This window comes from Eleutherodactylus coqui, chromosome 5 (assembly GCF_035609145.1).
Source record: "Eleutherodactylus coqui strain aEleCoq1 chromosome 5, aEleCoq1.hap1, whole genome shotgun sequence".
Taxonomy (NCBI): Eukaryota; Metazoa; Chordata; class Amphibia; order Anura; family Eleutherodactylidae; genus Eleutherodactylus; species Eleutherodactylus coqui.
Window position 1 is genome coordinate 140,690,218 of NC_089841.1, and position 27,881 is coordinate 140,718,098.

Genomic DNA, 27,881 nt, shown 5'->3' on the forward strand with positions numbered 1-27,881 from the left:
GAGCAAGAGATCTCAAGACTTCAAACCTTATTACAGCAAAACAACATATTTCCAGAGCTTTAGAAACTAGACTGTTTGAAGATAAAGATGACTATTTTCTTTTAAAATATGTACCATATTCTTTCAGACTAGAAGATACACTTTTTAGCAAGAAGAAAAGTCTTGCTAAAAAGCCTGTCTTGTCGTTTGAAGTAAGTGCCTTGTTGATGATCTCGCTTTGTACTCTGCCTTTCCCAATCCTTTTATATTGTCACCCTCCTTGGTCTGAGTGCTGTCTGTGCTGCCAGTTACTGTACCTCGCTGCTGTGCTCAACAATTCCTCCAACCAACTGGCCAGTCGCTACACTCTGCTGCACTATGACTTGTAGTGAGTGGAGAAGCAGGCAGCCACAAACAAAAAGGAATACTGTGAAATCATGTCCAGTCTTACATACAGTCACCTGTGATGTGGGGCGTTAAAAAGCCTTGTTATAACAAAAAAAGCACATTGAGGGGTAATAGATTCCAATACATAGTAGCACTAGCGCAAGCAGATATGGAGACCTTCTGACGAAGAGGCCACAAGTCCAACAAGAATATCTCCTAATTTAAGTGTCATTACACAAAATGTTCTATAGTTATAAAAAAAAAATTCCCCATGTTTTGATATCTGGACAGCAATGCCCATATTTATCCTGATGTCCTGTAAATTCCTACACAATCAAGTGAATAAGCAAACAAAACACTTTCTGCAAGGATACAGGGCTCGGCTAACAGTTTATGCCCCTTCATTTTAGCAATCAGTGGGGATCTTTAGTACCTGTACCCCTTCCATTTCTATAAAAAAAACTTTTGTGAAAGTGCATTTACACCTATAGCTTTACCGTTACTTGCATGGATCATTAGTAACTAGAGATGAGCGAGCATACTCGCTAAGGGCAATTACTCGATTGAGCATTGCCCTTAGCGAGTACCTGCCCGTTCGGAAGAAAAGATTCGGCTGCTGGCGGGGGAGAGCGGAGAGGAACGGAGGGGAGATCTCTCTCTTTCCCCCCTGCTCACTGCCGCAACTCACCTCTCACCCGCGCCGGCAGCTGAACCTTTTCTTCCGAGTGGGGAGATACTCGCTAAGGACAATGCTCGATCGAATAATTGTCCTTAGCGAGTATGCTCGCTCATCTTTATTAGTAACCTAAAGATAACTGAAAAAAGGAAGTAACTAGTAAGTAAACTAAAGCACTACCTTGGCCCACAAACGTTTGTACCTCCTCTTAAGTCACCAGGGAACTTTTAACAACTGAAATATTTTTTTTGTGTTCCTTGAACCTGGGGGGAGGGTAGTCTTATAATCTGAATAATAAGGTATTTTGGAAGACTTTTTATATACAAATTGTTGCGTTCTGCGTAACATGAGTGCAATGCAAAGAAACAAAGATCATGTGATTTCTCAGTGTTTAATCTCACAGTATAAAACATGTACATCTTAATAAATGTGATTTTTCTACAATTAGAACTAAAAATATATAAATAAAAAACATTATTGGACCAAAATAAAGCACGATGGACCAGCCACCAAGTGTAAGGTTTGTTTTAAGTAGTTTTTTGTCTTAGCTGCTCTGAGTCTATTGTACTTCTAGGTCAGATATTATGCTGTTCCTCACTACAGAGGACCTCTTTGATAAAACTAAAGGTGCTCAGGCATTTTAGATTGTCAGCCAAGCCTTCCCATTTTGACAGGATTAGCTGCCCATCTATTTATGGGGATGTACAAACTCTCCCATGGTGGAAGAAAGAAGGATCGGACACGTCTTTTTTTCAACAAGCCCAATCCTTTGTGCTCAAAAAAAAAAGCTGCTACCAGAGTCGTCGGTGGCACACTTGGAGGAGTCCAGAGTGCATGGGGCAGCAGAGGCGTAACTTGAAGATTTGGAGCCCCCAATACAAAATCTGTAACAGGGCCCCCTAACTCTGCTTTATTCATACTACTAGGCTCCCTATATGGAGAAGAGAGGCCTTATGGGTCCTGGGCCTTTATGCAACACCTATACTTACACCCCTGTGGGGCAGGGTCCAGAGGAGTAGGGTTTAGCTGTCACCTAAATACTTGTTTAGCAAAACGTTGTATGACCATCTTTCGTTTCGACAAGTGGAGATGTTGCCTTATAAGGGACCATTAAGAGGGCTACTGTACTTCTAGTGCCTGATACAAAATGAATCCTAATTTACACTAATCTTTCTTAGTGATGCCCAGAAGGACAAGACTGGGATCTATCCAATTGTAATAAGTAAAACGCAAAAGCCATAAGTGAGTTTTTGTTCAAGAAGATTGGTAATTTTTAAAAGTACACAATCTTTTTGTAAAACTATCTTTGCATACAATTTTCCAAATTCCAGCTGGTTGGGTATCACTGTCTGTCTTCCATATGCATTCATTGCTTATTCAGCAGATCAATCTGAAAGAGAAGACACAATTTTCTAAAAGTCTTACTATACACAAGAATTGCTGTAGGATAAATAATCAGTGAATACAGAATTTCTACAAGAGGGACGATTTCTTTTATGCAGACTGAAAACAGTTTATAAAACTATACTTCAGATGAACTTACCTAGTTAGTTTCTAGGTTTTTGTAAATTCGTGTAGATTGAAGAAATGTTAAAGACATGCAGTGTCACAGGCCAGTGAACGACCCAATCATTTACAGAGCCCAATTAATATTTGAAGAGAAGCCAGATAACCAACTAATGTTTTACCTGTACATTTATAGAAATGGATGGAAGAAATCAAAGGGCAATTTTGCATCAATGGTCGGCTGAGCTTTGTAACCAGGACTTGCTGGCTGTGACACATCAAGAAAAGTCACAGAGGAAGAGATCTGTATAAATCTCATACCTTCCAGGTTATTCTGTAAACAAAACACATTATACACTTAGGCCGGCGTCACAAAGGCATAAGCACATTTTGTGCGAGGCATGTTGCATCAGGTCTGTGCATGTTTACTTTTTTAAATTAGCAAATTTCTGCATGCAAAAAGACATCAGGCATACTCACATCGATTTTAATGGGCAAGTTAGATCAGTTTAACCCCTTCACACCACTGGATGTAAGGGTACCGTACATCCTGGCGGAGGGCTAGTTAACACATTGGGTTCGGAAGGGAGCCTGCGCTATCCCGCAACCAGAGTCACCTGTGACTGAAAGCCAGCCTTGCATTGCAACAGTGGGGTTAGATAAGCACATGGACCCCGCTCTTTACTCCTTTCATGCGGCAATCAATATACATCACGGCAAGTAAAGGGTTCACAAAGTGCTCCATCTGTGCTGTAATCGTGAAAGGCGGATGGATGATCATGGCAACCGGACCCCATGCACTGGTGTCTGGGCCTGCATGCCCTGTTATTGCTCTTGTGATCAATAATGCTTAGCAGTATAAAACTACTGCAATGCATTTTAATAGCGATCAGAGCTTTTATTGTTTAAAGTCTCCCACAGTGACATAAAAAAAAGTGTGTTAAAAAAACAACCCAAAACCATTTTTGTATGAAGGACAAGAAATAAAGAAAACTTCCCTTCTCCACCACCCAAAAAAACTGAGGCAAATGCTTATTTTGTTTGTTGTTACCTCCCAAAAAACACATCAAAAAAGTCGTATGTACCCTAAAGTGGTACCAAAAAAAACCTGCAGCTTGTTACACAAACAATAAGCCCTTATATGGCCGTGTCACTGAAAAAATGAATATATATTATGGCTTTTGCTAAGTGGAGATAAAAATCGTTGCTCCCAGAGCTCCATACATGGAAAAAATAAAGTTATGATACTTTGAATGCAACATTGTAAAAAAGCCCCCCCCCCCCCCCCCCCCCCCCCCCAAAATCGGTATCCTTCCATGGGCCTTTAATGTGCCTACAAATCTACCAAGACGAGCTACAGCTATAGCTACTTACCGGGAAAGATGCATAAGCAATATTTTGCTCCACATTCACAATTTGTGCCTGAGTGTTCACCAAGGAGCCAAATTTTGTCCATTTAACTTCCAGATTTAAAGAAATTGGGATTCTGCACACAGCCTGAAAATTAAGAACATTCTGTAAAGTACAAGTGCAGGTTTATGGGTCAAAATATAAAAACAAAGGGAAATTTCTAAAACTGCATTTTTTATTTATTTTCTTATAAAACAAAAAAAGTTGTTTTTTGTTTTTATAGTAGTAGTTTTACTCTTAGTATTTATTGATTAAGCCATCTACTGCATTTGTACCTGGTCAAATTGAGGGTGCATTCAAACGACCGTATATCGGCCGGGTATTCACGCCGGCCGATATACGGCGTCTCTCTCTGCCGGGGAAGGAGGCTGGAAGAGTCGGGAGCAGTGCTCTGAGCTTCCGCCTCCTCTCCACCCCCCTGCACTATTTGCAATGAGCAGAGGCGGGACAGGGGTGGAGCTAATTCCCGGAACTTAGCCTCACCCCCCATCCCACCTCCTCTCATTGCAAATAGTGCAGAGGGGCGGAGAGGAGGCAGAGCACTGCTCCCGGCTCTTCCAGCCTCCTTCCCCTGCAGTGAGAGATGCCGTATATCGGCCGGCATGAATAGCCAGATGATATATGGTCGTCTGAATGCGCCCTAATGTTGTGGACAAGCTAGCAGCCCAATGGGCATATACAGAATAAAACCATACTGGTAGACTAGGTTGATCTAGTTGATAGCGATTTTGTATTCTATGTAGTCTTGTTTGATACCCACTAGAAAAGAACTATAAAATAAACCTAAAATTTCATTAAGATGGCTTTATGGAGGTTTGTAGCGCTTTCTATATACCAATGCCAGCATACTTCAGCTTATATACACTTCTATTAGGCAGTCTTCAACTGAAAACCAGCGAAGACAGCCAAGGGGGCTCAGCACTCTGTTGACTGATGCGGCCCCCTCATTCTAGCGATCAGCGGTATTCTCAGCAGTAGAACTCCCACTGAGCAGTAATTTTGACATGTCGAAAATTAGCGTAACTACACTTTCAGCTAAGTCTACGTTTATATCACCTATTACTTGGCTTAGCTTAACACCAAAATTTGGGCACAGTTTAGGCCACACCCCTTTTAAAGGAATGCTCTAGGTTAGACACAGCCAAAAAAATATGTCTAAAAGTGTTTAAAACACACAGCAAATGTGGCACAAAGCATGTTTGGCAGTTTTCTGCCCCAGAAAACTTACATTTTTAATACTAAATCTCTGTGTGGTGCAAACACAACACTTCACATCAACCCAAGTACATTGTTCCCACAGTGAAGAACACTAATGAAAACATGCTGGGCAGATGCATTACATCTGCAGGGACTGGAAGACTGCTCAGGATTGAAGGAAAGATGGATGTCCGTAAATACGGTGCAATGCTTGAGGAAAACCAGTATCAGTTAGTCAAATTTCAGAGTGGGACGGAGGTTCACATTCCAGCAAAACAATGAACCTAAGTACGGCTAAGACTACACTGGAGGCGTCCAAGGATAAACGCTGAAATGTCTTGGAATGGCCTAGTTACTGCCCAGACCTCAATCCAATTGAGAATCTGTGGCAGGACTTGAAGACTGCTGTACACCAACACAACCCATCTAACGAAGGAGTCGGAGCAGTTTGCCTGGAAGAATGGGCAAAATCCCGGTATTTAGATGTGAACTAATAGTACTAAATACCTAAAAATAATCTGGGTTTAAAGATACTAAATTTGAATTGCCATAACCAAAATTAACCCTTTGTCAGTCTATGTTATAATAAAGATTTATATTTTGAGAATCAATACCAAACAGCTATATTTAAAAACCCAGTCTGCAAAGCTCAGTCCATAAACATGGCAGCATCAATACTTCTCCTATATAACAGTTTGGTAACTGAAGTCATCTATGGTTCACATGAGTAGATGGTCTGCTGTATGAGTAACGAACCAATCGTAATCCCCATATGGCCATCACTGGTCAGCTGCATATCTACAGCTTATAAAAGGGCATTTTATGTTCTAAAATGCATACGATTAACTGATAAATGCTTGTTCATCGGTTATTGCTTGTCCTCTGACACGACCTGAGGATCAGACAAATGTTCTTGCTCAATAATCAATCCAACTAAAAGACCCTTTAGTCCGGCCATGTATTTGATGGCTCTTTTGCAACTTCTATACTACTAATGTTTTGGTTTTTTTTTTAAAAAAGAGCAAGTTTTATAGTGTTGTCACTCCAGATTTTGCTAATTCATAATATGGACCTGCAATGCTGTTTCATTACCTGAACTTCAGGTTGCTCTGTGTTAAGGATATTGATCGGCAGCCAGTCTAATATATTCTGTGGCTGCGAGTTCCCAAATTGGGCCACATGGTTTGGAAATTGTTGTCCTTGGAGCACATTTAGAATGGCAGATCTGGCCAGCTTACAGAAATTAGCGCCAGTATAATTGAGTCTAAAGAGGAAACAAAAATAATTTTAGTTATATGCAAATGTATTATGTCCAGTATCTCTATAAATCCGGTAGTACTGCCTAAATTTCAGTGAAATACAGCCTACATCACTGAACCCAGGATTTTGCTCACATGCTTGAGGGGAAAAAAAAAAGTAAAAAAAAAATCAAGTACAGGTTCACCTTAAGGGCTAATGCCCACAGACGGATTATCGCAGCGAATTTCACAAAAATGTCCATCAATAGACATGCTGTGGTAAACGATTCTCCTATGCCCACGAGTGGAAATCAACGGTGCATTTCTACTCGTGGGGGAGAATCGCAGCATGTTCTATTCTGTGTGGAAAATCATGCGGGCGGCTTCCATTGCAGTCAATGGAAGCCATCTGCCCCACGATACTTCCGCAGTGAGCACTCCTGCGATACTTCCGCCGTGTGAGACACTCGCGGCGGATCCGGAGAGGCAAGTATAGGATCTCTGAGGGGCGCCGGGTCCGATTCCGCTGCGATATTTTGCTGGCGGACTCTGACCTGGCTGTGGGTATGAGGCCTTAAAAATAACATTACAGACACAAATTTTAGTGAGTGTGCAAATACTTTGCCTTGTTAGGGTAGATTCACATGTGGTGAAATTTACACCATGCATTTCTAAGGGCATAGAAAACAACCCTGCAGTACATGTATAAAAATATTTCTGCATCACAAGTTATTTCCGCAGCATCTTCTACATGTGCTGCAGACTTCGGATGTGGAGTTTCATCAAATACTTCAATGCCATGTGAAATTCAGCACAGAAATCCACAACTCAATTCTACTAAAGTAATAAACAAAATAGACGGACTACAATACTCAGAGAAGTTATCAAAATTGGGATTATTTAGTTTAGAAAAGACGGCTGAGGGGCGACCTAATAACTATAATTATATAGACAATACAGAGATCTCTTCCATCATCTGTTTATACCCAGGACTGTGACTATAACAAGGGAGCGTCCTCTACGTCTAGAGGAAAGAAGGTTTCTACACCAACATAGAAAGGGGTTCTTTACTGGAAGAGCAGTGAGACTATGGAACTCTCTGCCTGAGGACGTGGTGATGGCAAACTTGATAAAAGAGTTTTTATAGGGGCCTGGACGCTTTTCTTAAGGGATACAACATTACATGTTATAGTCACCAATCACTTCAAAAGGGTTGTTGATCCAAGGATTATGTAGTTTTCCAGACGTGGATGATTTTTTCCCCCTTAAGACTACATGCACACAAGCGCAAATCTTGCCTGAGATTTGTGGGTTGTGCAACTCACGAATATGACAGATTTTTTTTCCCTCACAGCGATGCTGTGAGGTTAAAAATCACTGTATGTTCTATTTTATGGCGTTCTCTCGAAAAACCTCGCCCATTGTCTTCAATGTTACTTTAAAAGACATTACATGCCGTGCGATGTGATGTTTCCCATTGAAAACAATAGGAAACACTTGTGATCCTCTGATCTGTGTGAAACACTTGCTCGAGGATCGCAACTTCACATTTTTTAATGGAAAAAGCCTCACATCCACGTGTAAAACTCGCATAGACAAGCGCAATATCAGATCGAATTTCTCAGCGCGCTATTACTGTCACCATTGTGAATGTAGCCTAAATGAGGAAAATTGGTTTCAACCTCATAGGGTTTTTTTTCTGCCTTCCTCTGAATCAACGCGGGGGAGGAGGTGAAGAAATATTAGGCTGAACTAGATGGATGTGGGGTTTTTTTTTCAGCCTTAAAGACTATGTTGCAGCAAATAGGCCAGAAAATCTGCAACAGTAATTCCTCTTGCATTTTTTGCTGAGGAATCGCTATTGCAGATTTTGTTGTGTATTTTTGTGCCATGTCCGAATCCACTCAGTCTTGAGCTACAACCTGTATTAGATTTCATAACCACGATTCTGTGCTCAAATGTCCTGGTGGGCCCTGCTTATTTCTATTCTGGAAATGAGCAGAAGGATGACATCAGGCATTCTGTTATGTCCTGGGGTTGTGGGGCAGCCGCGGCACTGACAATCTTGTGCAAATAAAGGGAAGAATGGAATCTACTAAATATTAACACAACCTGCAAGCCAATATCCCACAGGAAGTCAAGGAAAGCTGAAAACTATTACTACTACAAGTGGGTCATACATACAAAATGATTTAATATTTCTGAACTAATGCCGTTCTACAAAAAAGTAGGGGGGGCATTGTAAAGCAAGAATACAAAGACAATTAGCTACTTTGGGAGGTTCTGATCTCGGCCAGAACTGACAGAATGTCCTACCTATACACACTTTAGGTTTCATTATGATTATCATATTTGCAGACATAACAATATTTAATGTAAACCCTGCAGAGGTGACGGTACATACAAGAAGGGTGAATCTACTACAGTATTTCTTTACAGGAGAATCTGTTGAAAGCGATCTGGTAATATTTACTGCACTTGGTGTATAGCAGACCTGGACGTTCTTCATCTGACTTTTGTCTGGCCCAGCATTTTTTTTTTGGTCCATTAGCAGCAGATGTCACAATTGTTATTTTTTTAACCCTTCAACTAGTTATGATTTCTAGTCTAGGCTACAAATCTAAGTAAGGGCTCATGTCCACGGGGAAATTATATTTAGCAAATCCACTTGGGAGAAAAAACGCAAATCCGCATCCCAAAGGAAAGCATTGACCATCCATGGTTAATTAAATAGCCACGGATGGTATTTTAAGTGATTTGCAGATTTCGCGCGCAGGAAAAAAAAACCGGCATGCTCCATTTTAACGCGGATCATGCGTGTGGGAGCTCTATCTCAATTGATCTCCCACATGGGGAAAAAAAAAAAAAAAAAGACTATTATAGTCCATCCGTAGCAGAAATCCGCGCGGGCCTGATTTTCCCTGTGGACATGAGGCCTAAGGGAAGGGATATTGATGAGGAAACATCATACCCGATACCTACCAACTAACTGGAGACAGGCCTTTCTGAATGGTCATTGAAGAAAAAATAAGTCAATTACAAAAAAAAAAATCCCAGCACTTACCGCAGTCTGCAGCCGGACAGCATGTTATACCCAAACAACACTGGAGTCCTGCTTCCTTCTTCTGCCAAACAATTTTGGTCATTTGAGCTCTTAAGCAGAGTCAGTTGCCCAAGTCTATTGGTACTCTGAATAATACCGGATTTATACAAGTGCGTTAAGGACACATTTAATTGTATGCAATGAATTAAAAAATTATTGAAATCCTCTTTCACATTAAGATTTATTCGGGATGTACAGGGCTCTGGAATATTAGGCCTTTGTTTAAAAATGGTAACATTTTATAAGAAGCATTCCAGTATCTAAGCCAGCGTTTCCCAACTCCAGTCATCTGGGTACCCAAACAAGTCAGGTTTTTAGGATATCCTAAAGTAAGGGCTCATGCCCACAGCCAGGTCGGACTCATACTATGAAATCTTGCAGCGGAATCAGACCAGGCGCACCACAGAGACCCATACTCGCCTCTCCGGATCCGCCGCGAGCGTCTACGCGAACCAGCGCACATGCACATTGCATAACGCGCCAATGCTGGGCTGTGACGCGAATTCTCGCGGTACTCCCTCAGTGCAAAATATCGCGAGGCAAACAGATGCAGCGGGCGTCTGGCCGTGAATTCCGCAGCGATAATCTGTCTGTGGGCATTAGCCCTAACACCACCTGTAGCAATGTGTGGGGCACTGACAATAATTATATCACCTTTGTATTACTGAGGAAATCCTGAAAACATGACCTGTTGGGGTTCTACCTTGAAGACGGGGTTGGAAAACACTGCCCTAGGTGAAGATTTCAGAGACCATGGTGTCTAGCCATAATTTTCCCAAAGTCATATACTGTAAGAGCCTGTAGTCTATGCACACTATGTACATAATGTGATTACATCGAAACCTCATGTGCCAACATGATTTTTCGCTTAATCACGGATATGTTTTTAAAAAAAGAAACTGTTCTAGGAAATGCCCAATTGCGGTTTTGACTGCAGTAAGCCAGGCCTTTCATCAAGTGTAGTATCTCTATCTACAGTTGCAGCTCATCATAATGAAGGTTTTCCACTAATATTAAACCACCAATATGGCTAGAATCAGAGTGCCCTCTAGCAGCCAATAAGCTTCTGAAAGTCATTTCTCTATTTCTTCTGCATAATAAACGTCTCCGGTTTTCCTTTGAACAAGTGTATCAGAATTACCTACAAAGTCTTACGTCTGCACTGCAATTCTAATTACTGCTAACCAAGATGTGAATGGAGAATGTCAGTGCCGTAATAGGTCTCTGTCATAGTCACTTTTCTGTTTTATAGTCTTCATGCTACCTAGTGACCCTAAATATGAAAGGGGTATTTATAATATGACAACACGTTTTTATGCGTGGTTTACTTGATATATCATGATGGGAACACCTAGTTGTCCATTTATTCATATGATTCCAGGAGGAATAACAGAAGAATGGCGCAACGCAGATTAAGAGGAAAAGATCCTCCAGAACTGTCGACTTATAGGACATACAAGCATTGACTAAAACAGATTGGTAACAGGTCCTCTTTAAATAAAGGTTATTTTATATTGTATTATAGGCTTTTACACTCATGTTTGTAGGCATTAATAATAAATGGTTGGAAATACTTACACAGGATGTGGTTGGTGTTCTAATTGCAACTATAACAACGATCTTACTTTTTCAATAACCCTTGTGGCTTCAGGTCATAACTTAAGAACGGTCAAGTTATGTACATGTTGGTGTGGTGTACTCCTAGCAGTCCTCCCACCTCAACTCCTAACAGACTGTGAAACTGCACTTCTCTCAGTGTATTTAGTATACAAAGATAATGTGGGTGGGTGTTTGCACTAAAAGCATAATGGCCATCATCACCACCAAATGTGCACTCACACAGATAAACCACTGCCCCGCTAAGGTCATAGGCTTATTTCCATAATGGCTTCTATTAAAAAGTTGGTTGTGTTCATCAGACGACCCCCATTTCTTTATATATCAAGTATGTCTGAACAACAGTATAACACACCTATCTTATGAATTATAACCCTGGACATGTGATTCATAAAATCATAGATCACTATATTGGTCAAACATGACATTCAAAAAGGATATTGTGACAATCTGAAGCCAGCAACTACTGGCAGCCCAAATACGTAGCCTGGATTCCCACTGAGAGGGGTGGGTGCCGTGCTATTCTGTAACAGAACAGAAGGTTAGTGCTGTAGTTTTTTTTTTTTTTTTTTTTTTTTAAATCAGATCATTTTAAATTAAAGTTGTAACTTTAATACAGTACCACTTCATTTATATGCATTAATATATCCATAAGCATAATATACATACGGCATATCATTACCCCACCCAAACAGTGCATTGAAACATAATTACATCTAAATAGATAAAATCCCCAACAAAACCTACTCAAACGATCAAAGAAAAAAAATTATTAAGGACCAAGGGTGCCTTTAAACAGAAAGAGAATTGTTTAAATGAGTGAAAGGGAATAATTGTTCGGTTTGGGCACGACCCAACAACCGAACGATGAACTAAAAATGTTCGCTTCTCACTTGAATGATTCTTGTTGAATGAGTCAACAACAAATCTGCTTGTCTGAACAGGCTGCATGTCCCTTGTTAAAAGGGCAACTACATTCATATTGAAACACAGCAAACTGCTGGGATTTCTAGCCATTTATTGACTAGAGAAAGAGTGGAGGATGGAGATGAAAGACTTGCCCCTAACGAGAAAAGGTTTGTACAGGTGTCCAATCTATTGTTCATCCCACACCCCAGATAAGCATTTGGTTCTGTTTCATATCATTATTCAAATGGTGATCCATACAATAAAATCTACTGTAATGTCTAAAAAAAATTGTTTGGAAGGCCATCAAAGCCGAACGCTCTTTCATTAGGGAGCATTGCTACTGCATCCTTTAGGCCTCATGTCCACTAGCTAAATGGAATTGCGATGGACACTGAGGAACCAATAGTCTTCTGAAGGAATTCCAATAAAGCCTCCTCCGTTCTGGTTAAATTTGCTTGATGGCAATGCTAGAAGAGATTTAAAGGGGTTGTCCGGCCATAAACATTAGATCTCATTACTTCTGTTTGCCCATTACCATGCACTTTGTAATATACATTGTCCATGGAAAATGAGGCAAACAGAAGTTATTGACTTACCTGTAGGGGTGCCCCCCCGTGTTGCTCCTCAGTCGTCCCTGGTTACGACAAGAAATCTTCTTTTCTTCTTGTCGGGCTGGCTCCAGGTCTTGACGGAACGTTGGGGACGTGCTTCTCGCTTCTTCTCTCTACTGCACATGTGCAGTAGAGCTTCAGCTGCTGGGAAGCTCTCCTATGCCTGCAGGGGACGCGCGGCTGCTGGATCTTGATCTTCATCTGTAGGGTAAGTGGACGGCCGGGCTCTCGCAGGAAGGGGGTGGTGCTGGTGGTGGCCGGGCTGTCAGAAGTCCCGGGGGGGGGGGGGGTGTCGGCCGGGCTGGATAACAGTAGACAACATTGGATAACAGTGATCATGTGGGCAGGAACCGCAGTACAGCGATCCCCGGTGACATCTCTCTGCTAGCCAGGAGCAGAGGGATTTCAAATTTCCCACGCACGAGCCCTTCTGTGAACGCTCCCGAGGTTTCCATCGGGCACGCATGCGCAGAAGGCGATGTGGGGGCCTTGAAGGACCATATTGCCGCAGGATCTGATCCATGAAGGGAGGTGAAACTTTAGCTTTATTTAACTTTTTCCAACTTTTCCATGATCACGGTCCCCGGTGACATCTCGTGTAGGTAGCTGGGAGCCAGGAAATTTTAAACTTCCTGGGCGATCCGGGCTTCTGCGCATGTGCCGCCAATTTTTCCTTGACGCGCATGTGTAGAAGACGGCTTTAGCTCCGTTCCAGAGGAGGACACTGCCAGGGATAGCGGAGGACTTGGGTGAGTAGTTTCAGAGCCAATCGTGAATGCGATCCGTGAGGGGAGCTGAAACTCTGTTTTGCACTTTTTATTTACTTTAATGCAATTGGTGCTATCCATTGGAAAGCGCCGATCGCATTGCCGGGGAAGGGGGCTCCCTGCAGTCCGTGATGACAGCTCCAGGTTGTTGGCTACCTCCGGTAACAGACAGCACGGAGCTGTCACGTCCACAGCCCACGTGTCTTTAATCCTAAGAGGATGCATGTTTTTACGTCCACTAGGATTAAAGCCCACTTAGGCAGGACGTAAAAAGGCAATGGGGCCGCCACTAAGGGGCTAATGTACGAAAGCAGTTTGGGGAAGGAGAAGCCATTATAGGGCCTTTATTAAATCAGTCCATACAGGGATCTAAGCAATTTTTAAAATTACCCACCAGTGTGGAAACAGCCATAAATTCCCAGTGCTGTAGTTTCTTGGATACAAAGATAATAGTTTAGTCAATAAGACATTGTTGACTGTATGGCATTAATATTTTCCATTCCTTTCAACTCAGAAAATTGTATTTACAACAGAAATAAAATATGTACCAACAGCTTTAAGCAATCAGCAACGGTTTCTATGTTGGGTTAATGATTTCTCAGGGTAAAAACTATATAAATACTAAGCCTCCATTAATCACTGGTTATCTGGGGAGTGAGGACAAGCTGGTCTCCTGTAAACTGTACTCTCTAGATCCTTTACACCAAGGTTCAGTTGTATGACATCCAAACAGAAGCACAAGTTGCTGCTATTAAGCCATAAACACTAAACATAGTGATATAAAAGACATTAAGCTTCTGCAAACAGCTCTCAGATTCCGAGATCTATTCTCATAGTCTGGGTCCTTTCACATGATTAGGCGTCTGATAGTCGTCCCAGCAGTAATCGGTCACCCAGGAGTGACGATAGCTCAGTGAATGCAGGGAGGGTGGGCCGAGGGTCTCTTCCGGCTGCCCGCCTCAATTTACAGTAAGCAGGTAGTCGTTCATCAATGACAGCCTGTGTACAGAGGCTGGGCGTCCTTTGATTTATATGCCTGCAGAAACGGAATGACAAACTAATTATCGTTCGTCGTTCAGTCGCCGGCAGCATTTACCCTGAACGATTATCATTGAGATTCCAGTGATCCTGCGAGAATTTGAAAGATAAAGCGTTCCGCGTAAAAGGTCCCTTAGAGTGACCTTGCACATTAGATACCTGTATGTTAAATGCTTGTTCGGCCGACAGCGATCTTGCTCGACACTCTCATACACCTGAGCAAGAATCAAAAGTAGTATTTATTTACATATGTCAGTACTTAGTGGGGCCTCCTTTGTCTTTAATGGCAAACTTTCTACTAATGTCTCATACAGTTCAGCTGGTATTTCCCTCCATTCATGCTGCAAGCATCTGGCAGGTTTGATCAATGAAGATGGACGCTGTTCATATTTCCTAAACCAACATTCCAGCTTGTCCCAAAGATGTTCAATGGGGTTCAGGTCAGGACTCTGCGCAGGCTAGTCCAATCGTGGAACATCCATAGCTAGAGATGAGCGAACGTACTCGTCCGAGTAATGTGCCTTATCCGAGTACCGCTGTACTCGTCCTGAAAGATTCGGGACGCGCTGCGGAGCGGGGAGCTGCAGGGGAGAGCGGGGAGGAACGGAGGGGAGATCTTTCTCTCCTTCTCTCCCGCCCGCTCTGCCCCGCTCCCCACTGCGACTCACCTGTCAGCAGCGGAGCGCCCTGAATCTTTCAGGACGAGCACAGCGGTACTCGGATAAGGCACATTACTCGGACGAGTAGTGCTTATCCGAGTACGTTCGCTCATCTCTATCCATAACCTCAAACCAATGTAAAACAGCCCTGTATTTGTGACAAGATATGTTGTCTTGTTGGAAGTATTGCTTTGTCAAGACCCTGAGTGTCAAAATGTAGACCCTTGACAAAGGCCCTGAGGGTCGAAACGTAGCTGTGTTATCTTTGGCATGGAGGAATAAAGCTATTCACTACTTTGCACCTATATATGCTTCTTTTGAATTTGACCTGGGAATAGTGGTTCAAGTTCCTTGGTGGCTGCTGCATGATTCCAGTCCTATCTAGCCCGGGTTTGAGTGTGTGCTGCTGGTAAGCCTTCTTTTCCATTTCCAGAGTATTGACACATTGTCAGCAGCCCATTATTGTCTAGAACCTCTGTGTTGATGGCTTTTGGCACTACAAGCAATGGACCAGGACTATGCCACGTAAAACATCCCCAGACCATAATGGAACTTCTAGCCTACTTATTTGTTGGCACAACACAATCCGGCAAAAGGAATTCCCCAGACATCCTCCACACCCAGGTATGTCCTTCCTATTTGAAGATAGAGTAGCGTGATTCATAACCCCATAAAACATTCTTCCATTGCTCAACTTTCCAGTGACAATGCTCCTTGCATCATTGTAGACAGGTTGATGCATCTTCAAGGAGGACTCACCAGACATTTGCAGGATGAATGGAGGGAAATACGAGCTGAAGTGTATCAGACGTTAGTATAAAGTATGCCACAGAGAGTATGTCATGTCATTAGGGCCAAAGGAGGTCCCACTAAGTATTAACATATGTAAATAAATTCTACTTTTGATTCTTGCTCAGGTGGTCGAATTACTTTTGGCAAGACAGCGTACACATGCACGTTTGGCCAGGAAGGGGAGAGCTTATTTCTCCAAGAGGAGGAGGATCAGGCAGTTCAAATTCAGCTGACTGATCCTCATCTCCTACAGCATCTTTCATTGGGGGAGAAGTGGGAGGCCATGATACACATTAAATGATTTATGGTTTCGGACGATGTACATCAATAATGTGTATGGCCACTTCTAGCAATATCAGGCAATGAAACACAGTATGTGTAAAACATATTACTACAGGATTTAAGTGTGCAACACCCATACAAATATTTAGGCTGGGTTCACACAGGAGCATGTCTTTTTTTCCAGTTGGGGCCCTGCTCTTCTGTATGGGAGCGCCGGCCACAACGGGAAAGCATGCAGCCAAGCCGCTCCAAAACCCACGGCTGCGTGCCACAGGTTTTGAACCAGCGCTTTCCCGGCTGAAATTTTGCAGTTTTTCACTATGGCCAAACTGCGAGATTTCCGGCGGGATTCTTCCCTGTGTGAACCCCAGCCTTATAATTCATAGTGTAGGAGCTTCTATTGTTGAGCAGTATTCTGTTAGGGCAATATAATGTACTGCTTAATACCTATAATTTCGCTATATTGGAAATGTATGGTATTACACTACGTTAGCCAGTACCCTGACCCCTGGAACTCCCCTTCTGACCTGAAAAGAATGACATGAGGTCAGGTGGAAGAAGCACATGGCTACTGCACTAGGAGGAAGACAAAGCAAAAAGTGTTAGCTCCTCCTACCAGGAATACTCTCCCCCCTCCTCCAGGTGCCAAGCTAATCAGTTTGCATAAAAGCAGCCAAATAGGATAAGAGATAAAACAACGAATGCAAATATTAAAACATTAAAAGACATTTAAGACTACAAACACAGCAAAAAGCACGTGACCTCCAGAGAGAAAAACTCAACAAGGTGCAAAATATCGTGAAATCTTCAGGGTTAAACTGGGTGGGTGCTGTGTCCACAATGAACGCAACAAGAAAGAGATTTTATGGCAAGTACAAAAATCTGTTACTTTAGGGGATACAGCTCAGACTATTGGACGTTTCAGAGCAGTTTTCCCCGGGCGGGGAAAGGTATATAATGACAAATGCTGTCAGTTAAAGGGGTTGTCCCGCGCCGAAAGGTTTTTTTTGTTTTTGTTTTTGCATAGGCCCCGTTTAGCGCAGGACAAACCCAAGGGATGTGTTGAAATTAAAAAAAAAATAAATTTTACTTACCCGAATCCCCTCTCTGCAACTTCTTCCTTCTTTTCCTCCAAGATGGCCACCGGGATCTTCACCCACGATGCACCGCGGGTCTTCTCCCATGGTGCATCGTGGGCTCTGTGCGGTCCATTGCCGATTCCAGCCTCCTGATTGGCTGGAATCGGTACACGCGACAGGGCGGAGCTACGTGATGATGCGTAGAAGGGGGCGGAGCCAGAACGCCGCTCGTTCCCGGACCGACCAGAAGGGAGAAGACCCTTCTGCGCAAGCGCGTCTAATCGGGCGATTAGCCGCTGAAATTAGACGGCACCATGGAGACGGGGACGCCAGCGCAGGGAAGGTGAGTATATAACTTCTCTATGGCTCATATTTAATGCACGATGTATATTACAAAGTGCATTAATATGGCCATACAGAAGTGTATAACCCCACTTGCTTTCACGGGACAACCCCTTTAACAGCCGTCAGCAAAACTCTCCCCTAGAGAATCCAAGAGAAGCATCTGCAGATGCAAAAATATGCAACCAATGGAATTTGGAGAAAGTGTGTAGAGGTGCCCAAGTGGCGGCCTAACGCACTTGAAGAGCAGAAGCCTCATTGTGAGCCGCCCAAGAAGTAACCACTGCCTAATTCTAATGAGCAGTAATCAGGTGGGAAGGCTCCCTACCCTTGGCACAGTAGGACTCCGCTGCTGCTGATCTGATCCAGCAAGAAATAACAGCATCGGCCACAAGGCCGCATCTCAGACTGCCTGGGATCACAAACAGAGAATCACAGCATCTGAAGGAAGATGTCTGGGAGAAGCATATTTGCAGGGCTCAAACCAAATCCAATTTATGGAGGGCACATTCACTCGGATGAGTGGCTGAGGGGCAGAATGAAAGCCAGGTGATGCCTTTGTTAATGTGAAAGGCTGACACAACCTTAGGGAGAAAGGATGGCACAAGACGCAGGACCACCTTGCCTTGATGGAAGATGGTGAATGGAGGTTTGGCCGCCAAGGCTGCAAGCTCAGAGACCGAGTGAATGGACACGATTGCTACCAAAAAGGATACTTTCTAGGACAAAGACCAGTTGGAATACTGTGTAGCGGCACAAAGGGATGAGACTGCATGGTGTTCAGTACCAAATTGAGGTCCCAAAGTGTGACAGAGGAATAGAGAAGCGGCATGGGCAATTACTTGTAAAAAGACACAGACGGTGTAGAAACAGAATGGACAGTGCAGACACCTGAGCCTTCAGGGCGCCTAGGTCCAATCCTAGGTCCGGATCCTCCTGAAAAAAGGACAGAAGGCGTAAGAGAAAAACAGATGGGATGAAAGTTGTGCGGTCTGCACCAGAGAAAGAAAAAAAAAAGTCTTCCAGACATTATGGTAGACCCTGAAAGAGGAGGGCTTTCTAGCCTTCTTCTTGGTCTGAATGATGGGTTCTGCAAATCCACGGACTCTGAGTACCGTGACTTCAACTGCCAATCCATTAACCGAAGCAAGAACAAATTCATGAGGAGAGAGGTCCCTGTAAGAGAAGATCTTCCCAAAGGGGAAGGTGTCATGGAATGTCAATGAGATCCATATACTGTGTGTTGAGGTTAGTCTGGAGTGATAAAAATCACGAGGAGACCTTCTCACTTGATTTTCTTGAGAAGTCGAGGGATGAAAGGAAACAAAAGACGTATGGGAGCTGGAAGTCGGACCAGGTTTTACGAGGGCATCCACTGCTTGAGCTTCGGCATCCCGAGACCTCACCACAAAGTTTGAAAGTTTGCGGTAGAGCCTGGGACGCTATCAGATTGACATTCGGGTGACCCCATTTTTGACAAAGCGTTTGGAACACTTGAGAATGTAACTCCCATTCTCCCGGGTCAACTGTCTTCCTGCTCAGAAAATCGGCTATCTAATTGTCCATGTTTGGAATGTGGACCACCAAGAGTGCTGGAGGGTGATCTTTGGCCCATGACTCATTGAGATTCCAGACGCTATAGAAGGGAGTGCTGGTTAGCAAGGCAGGCAGATCAACTGAGGAAGACTGCTGATTTGTCTCACCAAGAGACAATGACCCACTGGATAGGCTGGAAACTGGCAAAATGAATTTGCCTCAAAAAGGATGAGACCATCAGCCCCAGCACTCACACGCAATGATAGATTATCATGGGAGTTTCAAATTACAGGGAGTGCACTAGCCCCTGAAGGAGATGCCATTCCTGTGGCAGGAGTAGAACCTGGGCACATGCTGTGTCGAAAGAGGCCCAGAAAGTTCAGTTGTTATGACGGTGAGAGGGAAAACTTTGGATGGCTGATGATCCACCTAAATCAGGACAGAGTGTTTAGAGTGATGTGGAGACTTCTCAAATTGTCCGACCGATTTGGGGCCTTCACAAAAATTTAGTTGAGAAAGGGGATGGCTACTATCCCCTTGGAGTGGAGGAGAGCAATCACTGATGCCAGAACCTTGTGAAGACTCTGGGAGCCATGGCCAACCTTAATGGAAGGGCCTTGAATTGGTAGTGTTCCAAGTGGATGGTAGAGTGGAGGAATCGCTGATGTGCTGGACAGATGGGAATATGGAGATGCACATCCTTGATGTTGATGGATGACAGGAGCTTCCCCTAGTTCCATGGACACAATGTCGGACGTCAAAGACTCCATGCGGAAGTATCGAGCTTTGACATTCATTCAACTGCTTTAGATCCAGAATGGATGATGGGCACTACAAAGAGATTGGAATAGAACCCCTTGTTCTGTTCTAAGAGGGGAACAGGGACCATTACACTATGAGAGCATAGTGTGTAAGACACATGAGCCAAAGTGTTGGCATTTGAAGGAGATACCAGAATTCTGAAGAAGCAATCGAGGGAGTGGGCAGAAAACTCTATGTCAGGACTACATAACATACGGCCCGCCAGAGAATTCCTTTGGCCCACTGACTGTCTGCCAAGGGAAGTCCCCATGCCACCCGAAGGTATACCTCTGAAGGAATGTCTGCCGGGGGTGGGCGGAGGTCAGGGCAATAGAAAGGTCCCTATGCGGGGGGAGGTGAAGAGAGCAGAGAAGGAAGGGAGTAGTAGTGCCGATAGTGGTGGTAATGGGACAGGATACCTACTCTGTGGAGAAAATACCCACCTTACCACCTTGGGTTAGAGAACTCTGGGACTCCAGCGGTGTGTGCCCCTGTGCTTGCCTGCCTTTGGATAGGAAGGGAGTGCTTCAATAAGGGGCCACTATAGCTGGCAAGTCAGGGCCAAACTGACATTGACAATGCCAACTTGTCTTCTGAAGGTCAGGCCGACCACAGACTGGTTAGCTCCAATCTGCTCACCCTCTTCGGTGGGTTAATAGGGAGAGAGTCCAGGGTCAGATAGTATTCCCAAAGTCAAATGGACAACAGTTTAAAACTGGTGAATAGAAGAGGTCTGCCTCCTACGGACAACTAAGCTGAAACTGATTTAACCTGGTGCCTGCAGGAGGGGTATAGCTGGTAGGAGGAGCTAACACTTTTTTGCTTAGTGTCCACCTCCTAGTAGCAGTAGCTATACCCACAGTCTAAGCTGTGTCTCCCAATGCAACGGATGAGAAACTCTAGTTACAGCAGGGAGAATGGGAGGAGATGTTACAGGACACAATTATCTAATTAAAAATTATTTTACTACATTTCCTGGCTACAAGGTATGGGTTGCTAACAAGTTGTCATTACAAGAGGTGACACTTGGGAGTCAGCATACTGTACTCTGTGCTTAAGGCGGACAGCTCTGTTGCCACAGATAATTAATTTCCTTTCACTGCGCTTCTCCTAGCCTGTCATTAGTTTCAGGGTCCCTTCAGTCTGTCTGATGAAATATGCAAGTCCTTCATTAATGCATTAAAGGGGTTCTGACACAAATAATGTTTTTATGCTTTAGCAGCCATTGTTCCCTGGTCTGCCTAATGGACACAAGGAACCCACAATTTTTGGCTGCTAAAGCATAAAAAGATAATACTTACCTGTTCTTCTGTTGTTGTTGACATCGGGGGAGGGGGTAATCTCCCAGCAGGCGCTGTTCCTCCTCTTCTGTCTGCACGAGCCACGCCGCTCCGGGATCGCGCGCATGCGCAGTGGAGAGGTGCCCTCTGACAGGAGTCAGGACGGGCTGCGTCTCCACTGCGCATGCGCAGCACTCTGGAGTTCAGCCAGGACGGACGGGCCGCCCACAGCAAGCACTGCTTGTGACGTGCTTGCTGTGGGCGGTCCGTCCGTTCACCTCGGAAGTGCCTGACGGACGGACCAGAGCAGGAAGCGGTCTTTTTGACCGCTCCTGCTCTGCTTTAAAGGCACAGAAGAAGATGCCGGCTGGAGGGGACATGCCTGGTGATCGGGCCAGGCCAGGCAAGGTGAGTACAATTTTTTTTTTTGGATGTCAGAACCCCTTTAAGTTTTTACATTATCCAATTACAAAAAGGCTTTCTTTATGTAGAAATACATGGATTAAAAAAAAAAAAAAAAAAGAGGCATTTAAAAAGGGGCAAAATAGCATGAAATATCTCCAAAATCTCCAAGGCACACTGATTACACTGATGTGTCTGCTGTGTAGATCTGTGCAGTAGTTTTTATCAGTAGCACCACATGCATGGAGGACGACAAAGTAGCCCTGGATATTCGTGAGCTGCTGGCTAGCTACACCCACCCCGCCTTCCAGCCAATGATTGACTGCTGTCTGCATATCACTGTGCATAGAAAGAGAGCAGCCAATCATTGGCTAGAGGGCGGGGTGGGTGTGACTAGCCTGCAGCTCATGAATATGCAGGACCAGTTCTGTATTTGGCTTTTACTAATTAAATGCAAGTTTCTCCAAAACTACTGCACAGATCTAAACAGCAGACATATTCTTGCAATCAGCGTGACAGGCATTGCCTTACGGTGCGCTCAGAGAGGGCTGCAAAATGGTGACAGTCTCTTTAAATATCTGCAAAATCATTAAAGCGTTTTCTCTTGATTCTTCCCCCCTCCTCTAATTCTTGCCTTAGGTCACACATGCACATCATTACTCCATTCACTAGCACTCAACCCAGTATAAGGGATCTGGATAATCATTCCATTTCTCAGAGCTTCTTCTAAGACAGTAATGGCGAACCTTTTAGGCCTCATGTCCACGGGGAAAATCAGGCCCGCTCCGGATTCTCCATGGAGAATCTGCAGCGGGTCCCTCCTGCCCCGCGGACATGAGCGCTGAAAATCAGAATAAATGAGAATAAACTCACCTCCCATCCGCTCCGTTTCTTCTCTTCGCGGCGGCGCCATCTTCTCTGCGTTGCGGCCGGATCTTCTTTCTTCGGCTCGGCGGATGCGCATGATGACGTCGGTAACGTGCCCCGCGCATGCGCCGTCTCGAAGAAAAAAGATCCGGCCGCGACGGAGAGAAGATGGCGCCGCCGCGAAGAGAAGAAACGGAGCGTGTGAGCAAATTCCTATTTTAGGTCTCCCGCGGGAGACCCGCATGAAAATGGAGCATGGTCCAGATTTTTTCATGCTCCATTTTTTTTTAAATCCCTTTTATTGACTATCCGCGGGTATTTATCTACCCCGCGGGTGGTCAATGCATCCCTATGGGGTGCGGATCCGCGGGCAGGAGAAGAGTTAAAATCCGCTGCGGATTTTAATTCTTATTTTGCCCGTGGACATGAGCCCTTAGGCCTCATGTCCACTTGTAAATTCTGATTTAAAATCCACAGCGTTTTTCCTGCACGCGGATCCACGCCCCATAGGGATGCAATAGACACCCGCAGGTAGTTAAATACCTGCGGATGTCATTTTTCCCTGCAGATGCGGATCCGCGTGCAGGAAAAAATCCGGACCATGCTCCATTTCTTCGGCCGAGCACATCCGCCAGCCCGAAGAAAGAAGATCCGGCAGGGAAGAAGGGAAGACACGCATGGCCCGCAGCAGGTGAGTATATTCTATTTTCAGCGCTCATGTCTGCGGGGCAGGAGGGACCCGCTGCGGATTCTCCATGGAGAATCCGTAGCGGGCCTGATTTTCCCCGTGGACATGAGGCCTTAGAGACCGTGTGTTCAAACTGCAACAGAAAACCCACTTATTTAACCCCTTAGTGACCAAGCCTGTTTGCGCCTTAATGACCAGGAAAAATTTTGCAAATTTGACACGTGTCACTTTAGCATGGAAAAACACCAGAAAGATTTTGCATATCCAAGCGATTCTGACGTTGTTTTTTCGCCACATGTTGTACTTCATTTAGGTGGAAAAAAAAGACCGATAGAATTTGTGTTCATTTATTAAAAGCGCCAAAATTGGGAAAATTTTGAAAAAAATCGTCATTTTTTCACATTTCCAACTGCAATATCTCAAATACGTGCAAACATAATATAGAAATTTTTGCTAAGATATATATTTCCATCCGTTTACTTTATTTGGGCGCGCATTGGAAAAATGTTCGTTTTTTTTTTGACCATTTAGGAGATGTACAAATGTAACATTACTTTTCAGCATTTTGAGGAACACTTTGTTTTACTACACCAATCCAAGATTGGAAACGCTCATAGGAGTCAAAATGATAGATACCCCCACAAGTGACCGCATTTTAAAAACTACACCCTTTAACGTATTCACTGAGGGGTGTCATGAGTATTTTAACCCCACAGTTTTTTTGTCAGGAGTCAATGCAATTTAGAAGAGAAAAACTAAAATTTCATATTTTTGCAAATATGTCATTTTAAAGACAGGACTTTTTTCTATAGTACACATGAAAATGAGGATTTGCACCCCAGAATGGATACCCCTGTTTGTCCCGTGCTCAGAAACATACCCATTGTGGCCCTAATCTTACGTCTGGATGCACAATGGGGCCCAAAATAAAAGGAGCAACCGGTGGCTTTCGGAACAGAAATTTTGCTTGAAGGAGATTTAGTCCCCATTGCCCACTTGTAGAGCCCTTGAGTGACCAAAACGATGGAGAACCCCCACAAGTGCCCCCATTTTGAAAAGTAGACCCCTTAACGAATTTATCTAGGGGTACGATGACTTTTTGACCTCACAGTTTTTGAATGAATCTAAGCCAAGCCGAAGGAAAAACAATTACGATTTTCATTTTTTTGGTAATTCTGTCATTTCAAAAGCAGTTTTTTTTGTACCGCACATATATGAATAAAGACTTGCACACCAAAATGGATACCCCTGTTTGTCCTGTGCTCAGAAACATACCCATTGTGGCCCTAGCATTACGTCTGTATGCACAATGGGGCCCAAAATGAAAGGAGCAACCGGTGTCTTTCGGAACAGAAATTTTGCTTGATGGAGATTTAGGCCCATTGCCCACTTGTAGAGCCATTGAGTGACCAAAACGATGGAGAACCCCCACAAGTGACCCCATTTTGAAAAGTAGACCCCCTAACAAATTTATCTAGGGGTATGACGACTTTTTTGACTTCACAGTTTTTGAATGAATCTAAGCCAAGCAGAAGGAAAAAATAATGATTTTCATTTTTTTGGCAATTGTGTCAATTTAAAAACTGTTTTTTTTGGACGGTGTACATAGGAATGAAGATGTTCACCCCAAAATGGATACCCCCGTTTGTCCCGTGTTCAGAAACATACCCATTGTGGCCCTAATCTACTTAAAGTAAACATAGCTAGGCCTATAATGGAAGGAGCACCCATTGGATTTCAGGGTACAACGGAATAAATTCCAGTCCCCATTGCCCACTTGTAGAGCCATTGAGCGGCCAAAACGATAGAGAACCCCCACAAATGACCCCATTTTGAAAACTAGACCCCTTAACAAATTCATCTAGGGGTGTACTGCATATTTTGACCCCACAGTATTTGAATGAATCTAAGCAAAGCAAAAGGAAAAAAATATGATTTTTATTTTTTTGGCAATTTTATCAATTTAAAAACAGTTTTTTTTGTACAGTGTACATAGGAATAAAGACTTTCACCCCAAAATGGATACCCCCATTTTTCCCGTGTTCAGAAACATACCCATTGTGGCCCTAATCTACTTACAGGACACATGGCTAGGCCCATAATGGAGGGAATGCCCGCTGGATTTCAGGGCAGAACTGAATAAATTCCAGGCCCCATTGCCCACTTATACAGAAAAAAAATTGACTTCCTAAAAATAATCCCCTCCCCCCCCCCCCCATCCCCATTTTTTTGGCATTCCCTAAATATTAGATAAAGGTAATAACATAAACTGCGTTTTATGTCCGAAGACAGGGGTAATTACGGAGGCTGCTTGGGATGGGCACATGGGGCAAGAAAACCGTGTATCCCCCCTCCTCTCATGTATTTTGGGGGGTATTTCGTAACCTCAGCGGCAGGTATGGGGTGTAAAAAGTGGCGCTCTGTAAGGCTTTGTAATTTTGCTGCGGTGCGGCGGTCTCACAGAGAAGGCGCTCAACAAGGTGCTCCTGGAACTGCATGAAGGCGAGCGTTCCCGGGGCTTCTTGTAAATTACGTATTACAGGTAGCGGTCTGAATAACGCCGGGCTCACGCAGCCATTGGCAGAATCCGCTTGCGGAGGCCCGCAGCGGATTCCAGCTGTGAACCTGCGTACGGCCACGTAATGTACTGCGCATAACTGCCTACTCACACAGGCGGGTTTTTTTTGTTTATATTTCCCGTGCCGTCGCTTAGAGATGACCCGGGTACCCGCAGCCCGTACACAATGTGATTGCATATGGGCTGCGGGTATATCCGCGGTCATAGAGCACAATGGGCTCTAGGTCGCGGATATCTGCGGTGAAATATAACATGCCGTGTTCTGTTTCTGCGAGTGGATTACGTAATTCCGACCCGCTAATTGGGGGGAATTGTGTAATCCAATGCATGCGATTGATCCGTGGATTACCGCTGATCAAGCGCATGCAGAACCCGTAATTCCTCTCCGGTCATGTGTGACCGGCCTAATGTTAGATCGCTACTTTATCGCGTTACCGGGGACCGCTCAGCGAGGTCTCCGGTCACTGCTCCAAGCACTCAGCGACCGTTGGTCACTGGGAGCAAGGAGATTTAAAATTTCCTGGGCTCCCCGACTCCTGCGAATGTGTCCGGCATTTTGCCAGCGGGCGCATGCGCAGCAGCCGGAAGGGTCCATGGAGGATCATCGCATTTGGATTCAAATGCGGAAGCCTCCGAGAAGATGTTTCATCTCCCCCCACTGATCGCATCGGTGAGGGGAGATGAAACTGCCACCTTTTAAAGAACTTTTACGTGATCGCCATTATGCATTGGATAACGGCGATCATGTGACCAGTAACCACATACCGCGGCTCCCCGTGACATCTCCAGACTCTTGGCTACCTTTGGTAGCCAGCAGCAGGGAGATTTTAAATTTCTTGGGCAATCTTTCACTTTTGCACATGCGTCCGCCATCATGCTGACGGGCGCATGCACAGAAGCTGGGGTAAGGTCCACGGGTCAACATCCCACCAGGGAACAAATCCGGGACCTTGGGTACGTAATTTTATCCCCCCTTACGGATACGATCCGTAAGTACAGATGAAACTAACTTTTTTTTTTTTTTTTTACTTTTTAACTTTATATGATCACCGTTATCCGATGGATAACGGTGATCATATGACTGGAAACCGCATACAGCGGTCCCCAGTCATATCTCCCTGCACTCTGCTATCTGTGACAGCCGGGTGCAGGGAGATTTTGAATTTGCCGGGCTCGCTGGCTTCTGCGCATGCGCGCCACATCGGCACATCGCAGAAGCCAGCGGGGGGTCCCGACACTGGCCAGAGGACATCGGCGGACCTGAGGTGAGTATTTTTACCTCCCCTCGTGGATCCGATCCATGAGGGGAGGTGAAACTTTTCTTTTTTTACACTTTTTTTCACTTTTCCGCGATCGCCGTTATCCATTGGATAACGACGATCGCGGTATCGGGGACCACTCACCGCGGTCCCCGCTGACATCTTCTGCCTCCCGGCTACCTACAGGAGCCGGGAGCCAGGAGATTTTAAATTTCCCGCGCCGCCGGGCCTTCTGCGCATGCGGCTGACGTAATACCGCCTTCTGCGCATGCGCAGAAGGACGGCTACGGGGCCCGAAGCATCGGGACAGCGGGGAGCAGCGTTCCGGATCCGGGTGAGTAATTTCAGCTGCTTCGATGGATCTGATCCATCAGAGCAGCTGAATCTTTAACTTTTATTGCAGTTTTATTTACTTTTTTGCGATCGGCGCTATCCACTGGATAGCGCCGATCGCAATGCCGGGGGGGGGGGGGGGGGGGGGGGGTCCGAACAGCCCGGGACGACAGCTCCATGCTGTCGGCTACCTGCAGACACCGACAGCATGGAGCTGTCACGTCCAGAGCCCAAGGGGCTTTATTCTCTGCAGGACACGTTTTTACGTCCTCAGAGAATAAAGCCCACTTCGGGAGGACGTAAAAACACTATGGGCTGGTCGTTAAGGGGTTAATCAGAAAGTGCCAACACGTCAGGGGGCGGGGCCTATCACAATGTATTATTTTACCTCCATCGTTATAAAAAGAACAGGGCTGTTTCAAAATAGACAGTGTGCAGATTTTGACAGCTTTTTGAATGCAGAAATGCTGCAATACCCCAGTAGTAATAGTGACCCCCACAGTGGCCTCAGCAGTAATAGTCACCCCCACAGTGGCCTCAGCAGT

The 27,881-nt window shown here is 44.6% G+C and overlaps 2 protein-coding genes across 2 annotated transcripts in view; one reads left to right on the forward strand and one right to left on the reverse strand.

Moving 5' to 3' along the window:
- The window catches only part of HVCN1 (hydrogen voltage gated channel 1), a 33,765-nt gene extending 32,214 nt beyond the window's left edge, over nt 1–1,551 (forward strand). The window contains exon 6 of the mRNA XM_066603256.1: nt 1–1,551. Coding sequence (XP_066459353.1) covers nt 1–63 — 63 coding nt within the window. The 3' untranslated portion in view covers nt 64–1,551.
- TCTN1 (tectonic family member 1) overlaps nt 1,418–27,881 on the reverse strand; it is a 61,011-nt gene continuing 34,547 nt past the window's right edge. The window contains exons 10-15 of the mRNA XM_066603255.1: nt 11,553–11,637; nt 9,458–9,596; nt 6,248–6,419; nt 3,923–4,045; nt 2,731–2,882; nt 1,418–2,432 (exon numbers count right to left, since the gene is read on the reverse strand). Coding sequence (XP_066459352.1) covers nt 2,739–2,882; nt 3,923–4,045; nt 6,248–6,419; nt 9,458–9,596; nt 11,553–11,637 — 663 coding nt within the window. The 3' untranslated portion in view covers nt 1,418–2,432; nt 2,731–2,738. The remainder of the gene's footprint in view (nt 2,433–2,730; nt 2,883–3,922; nt 4,046–6,247; nt 6,420–9,457; nt 9,597–11,552; nt 11,638–27,881) is intronic.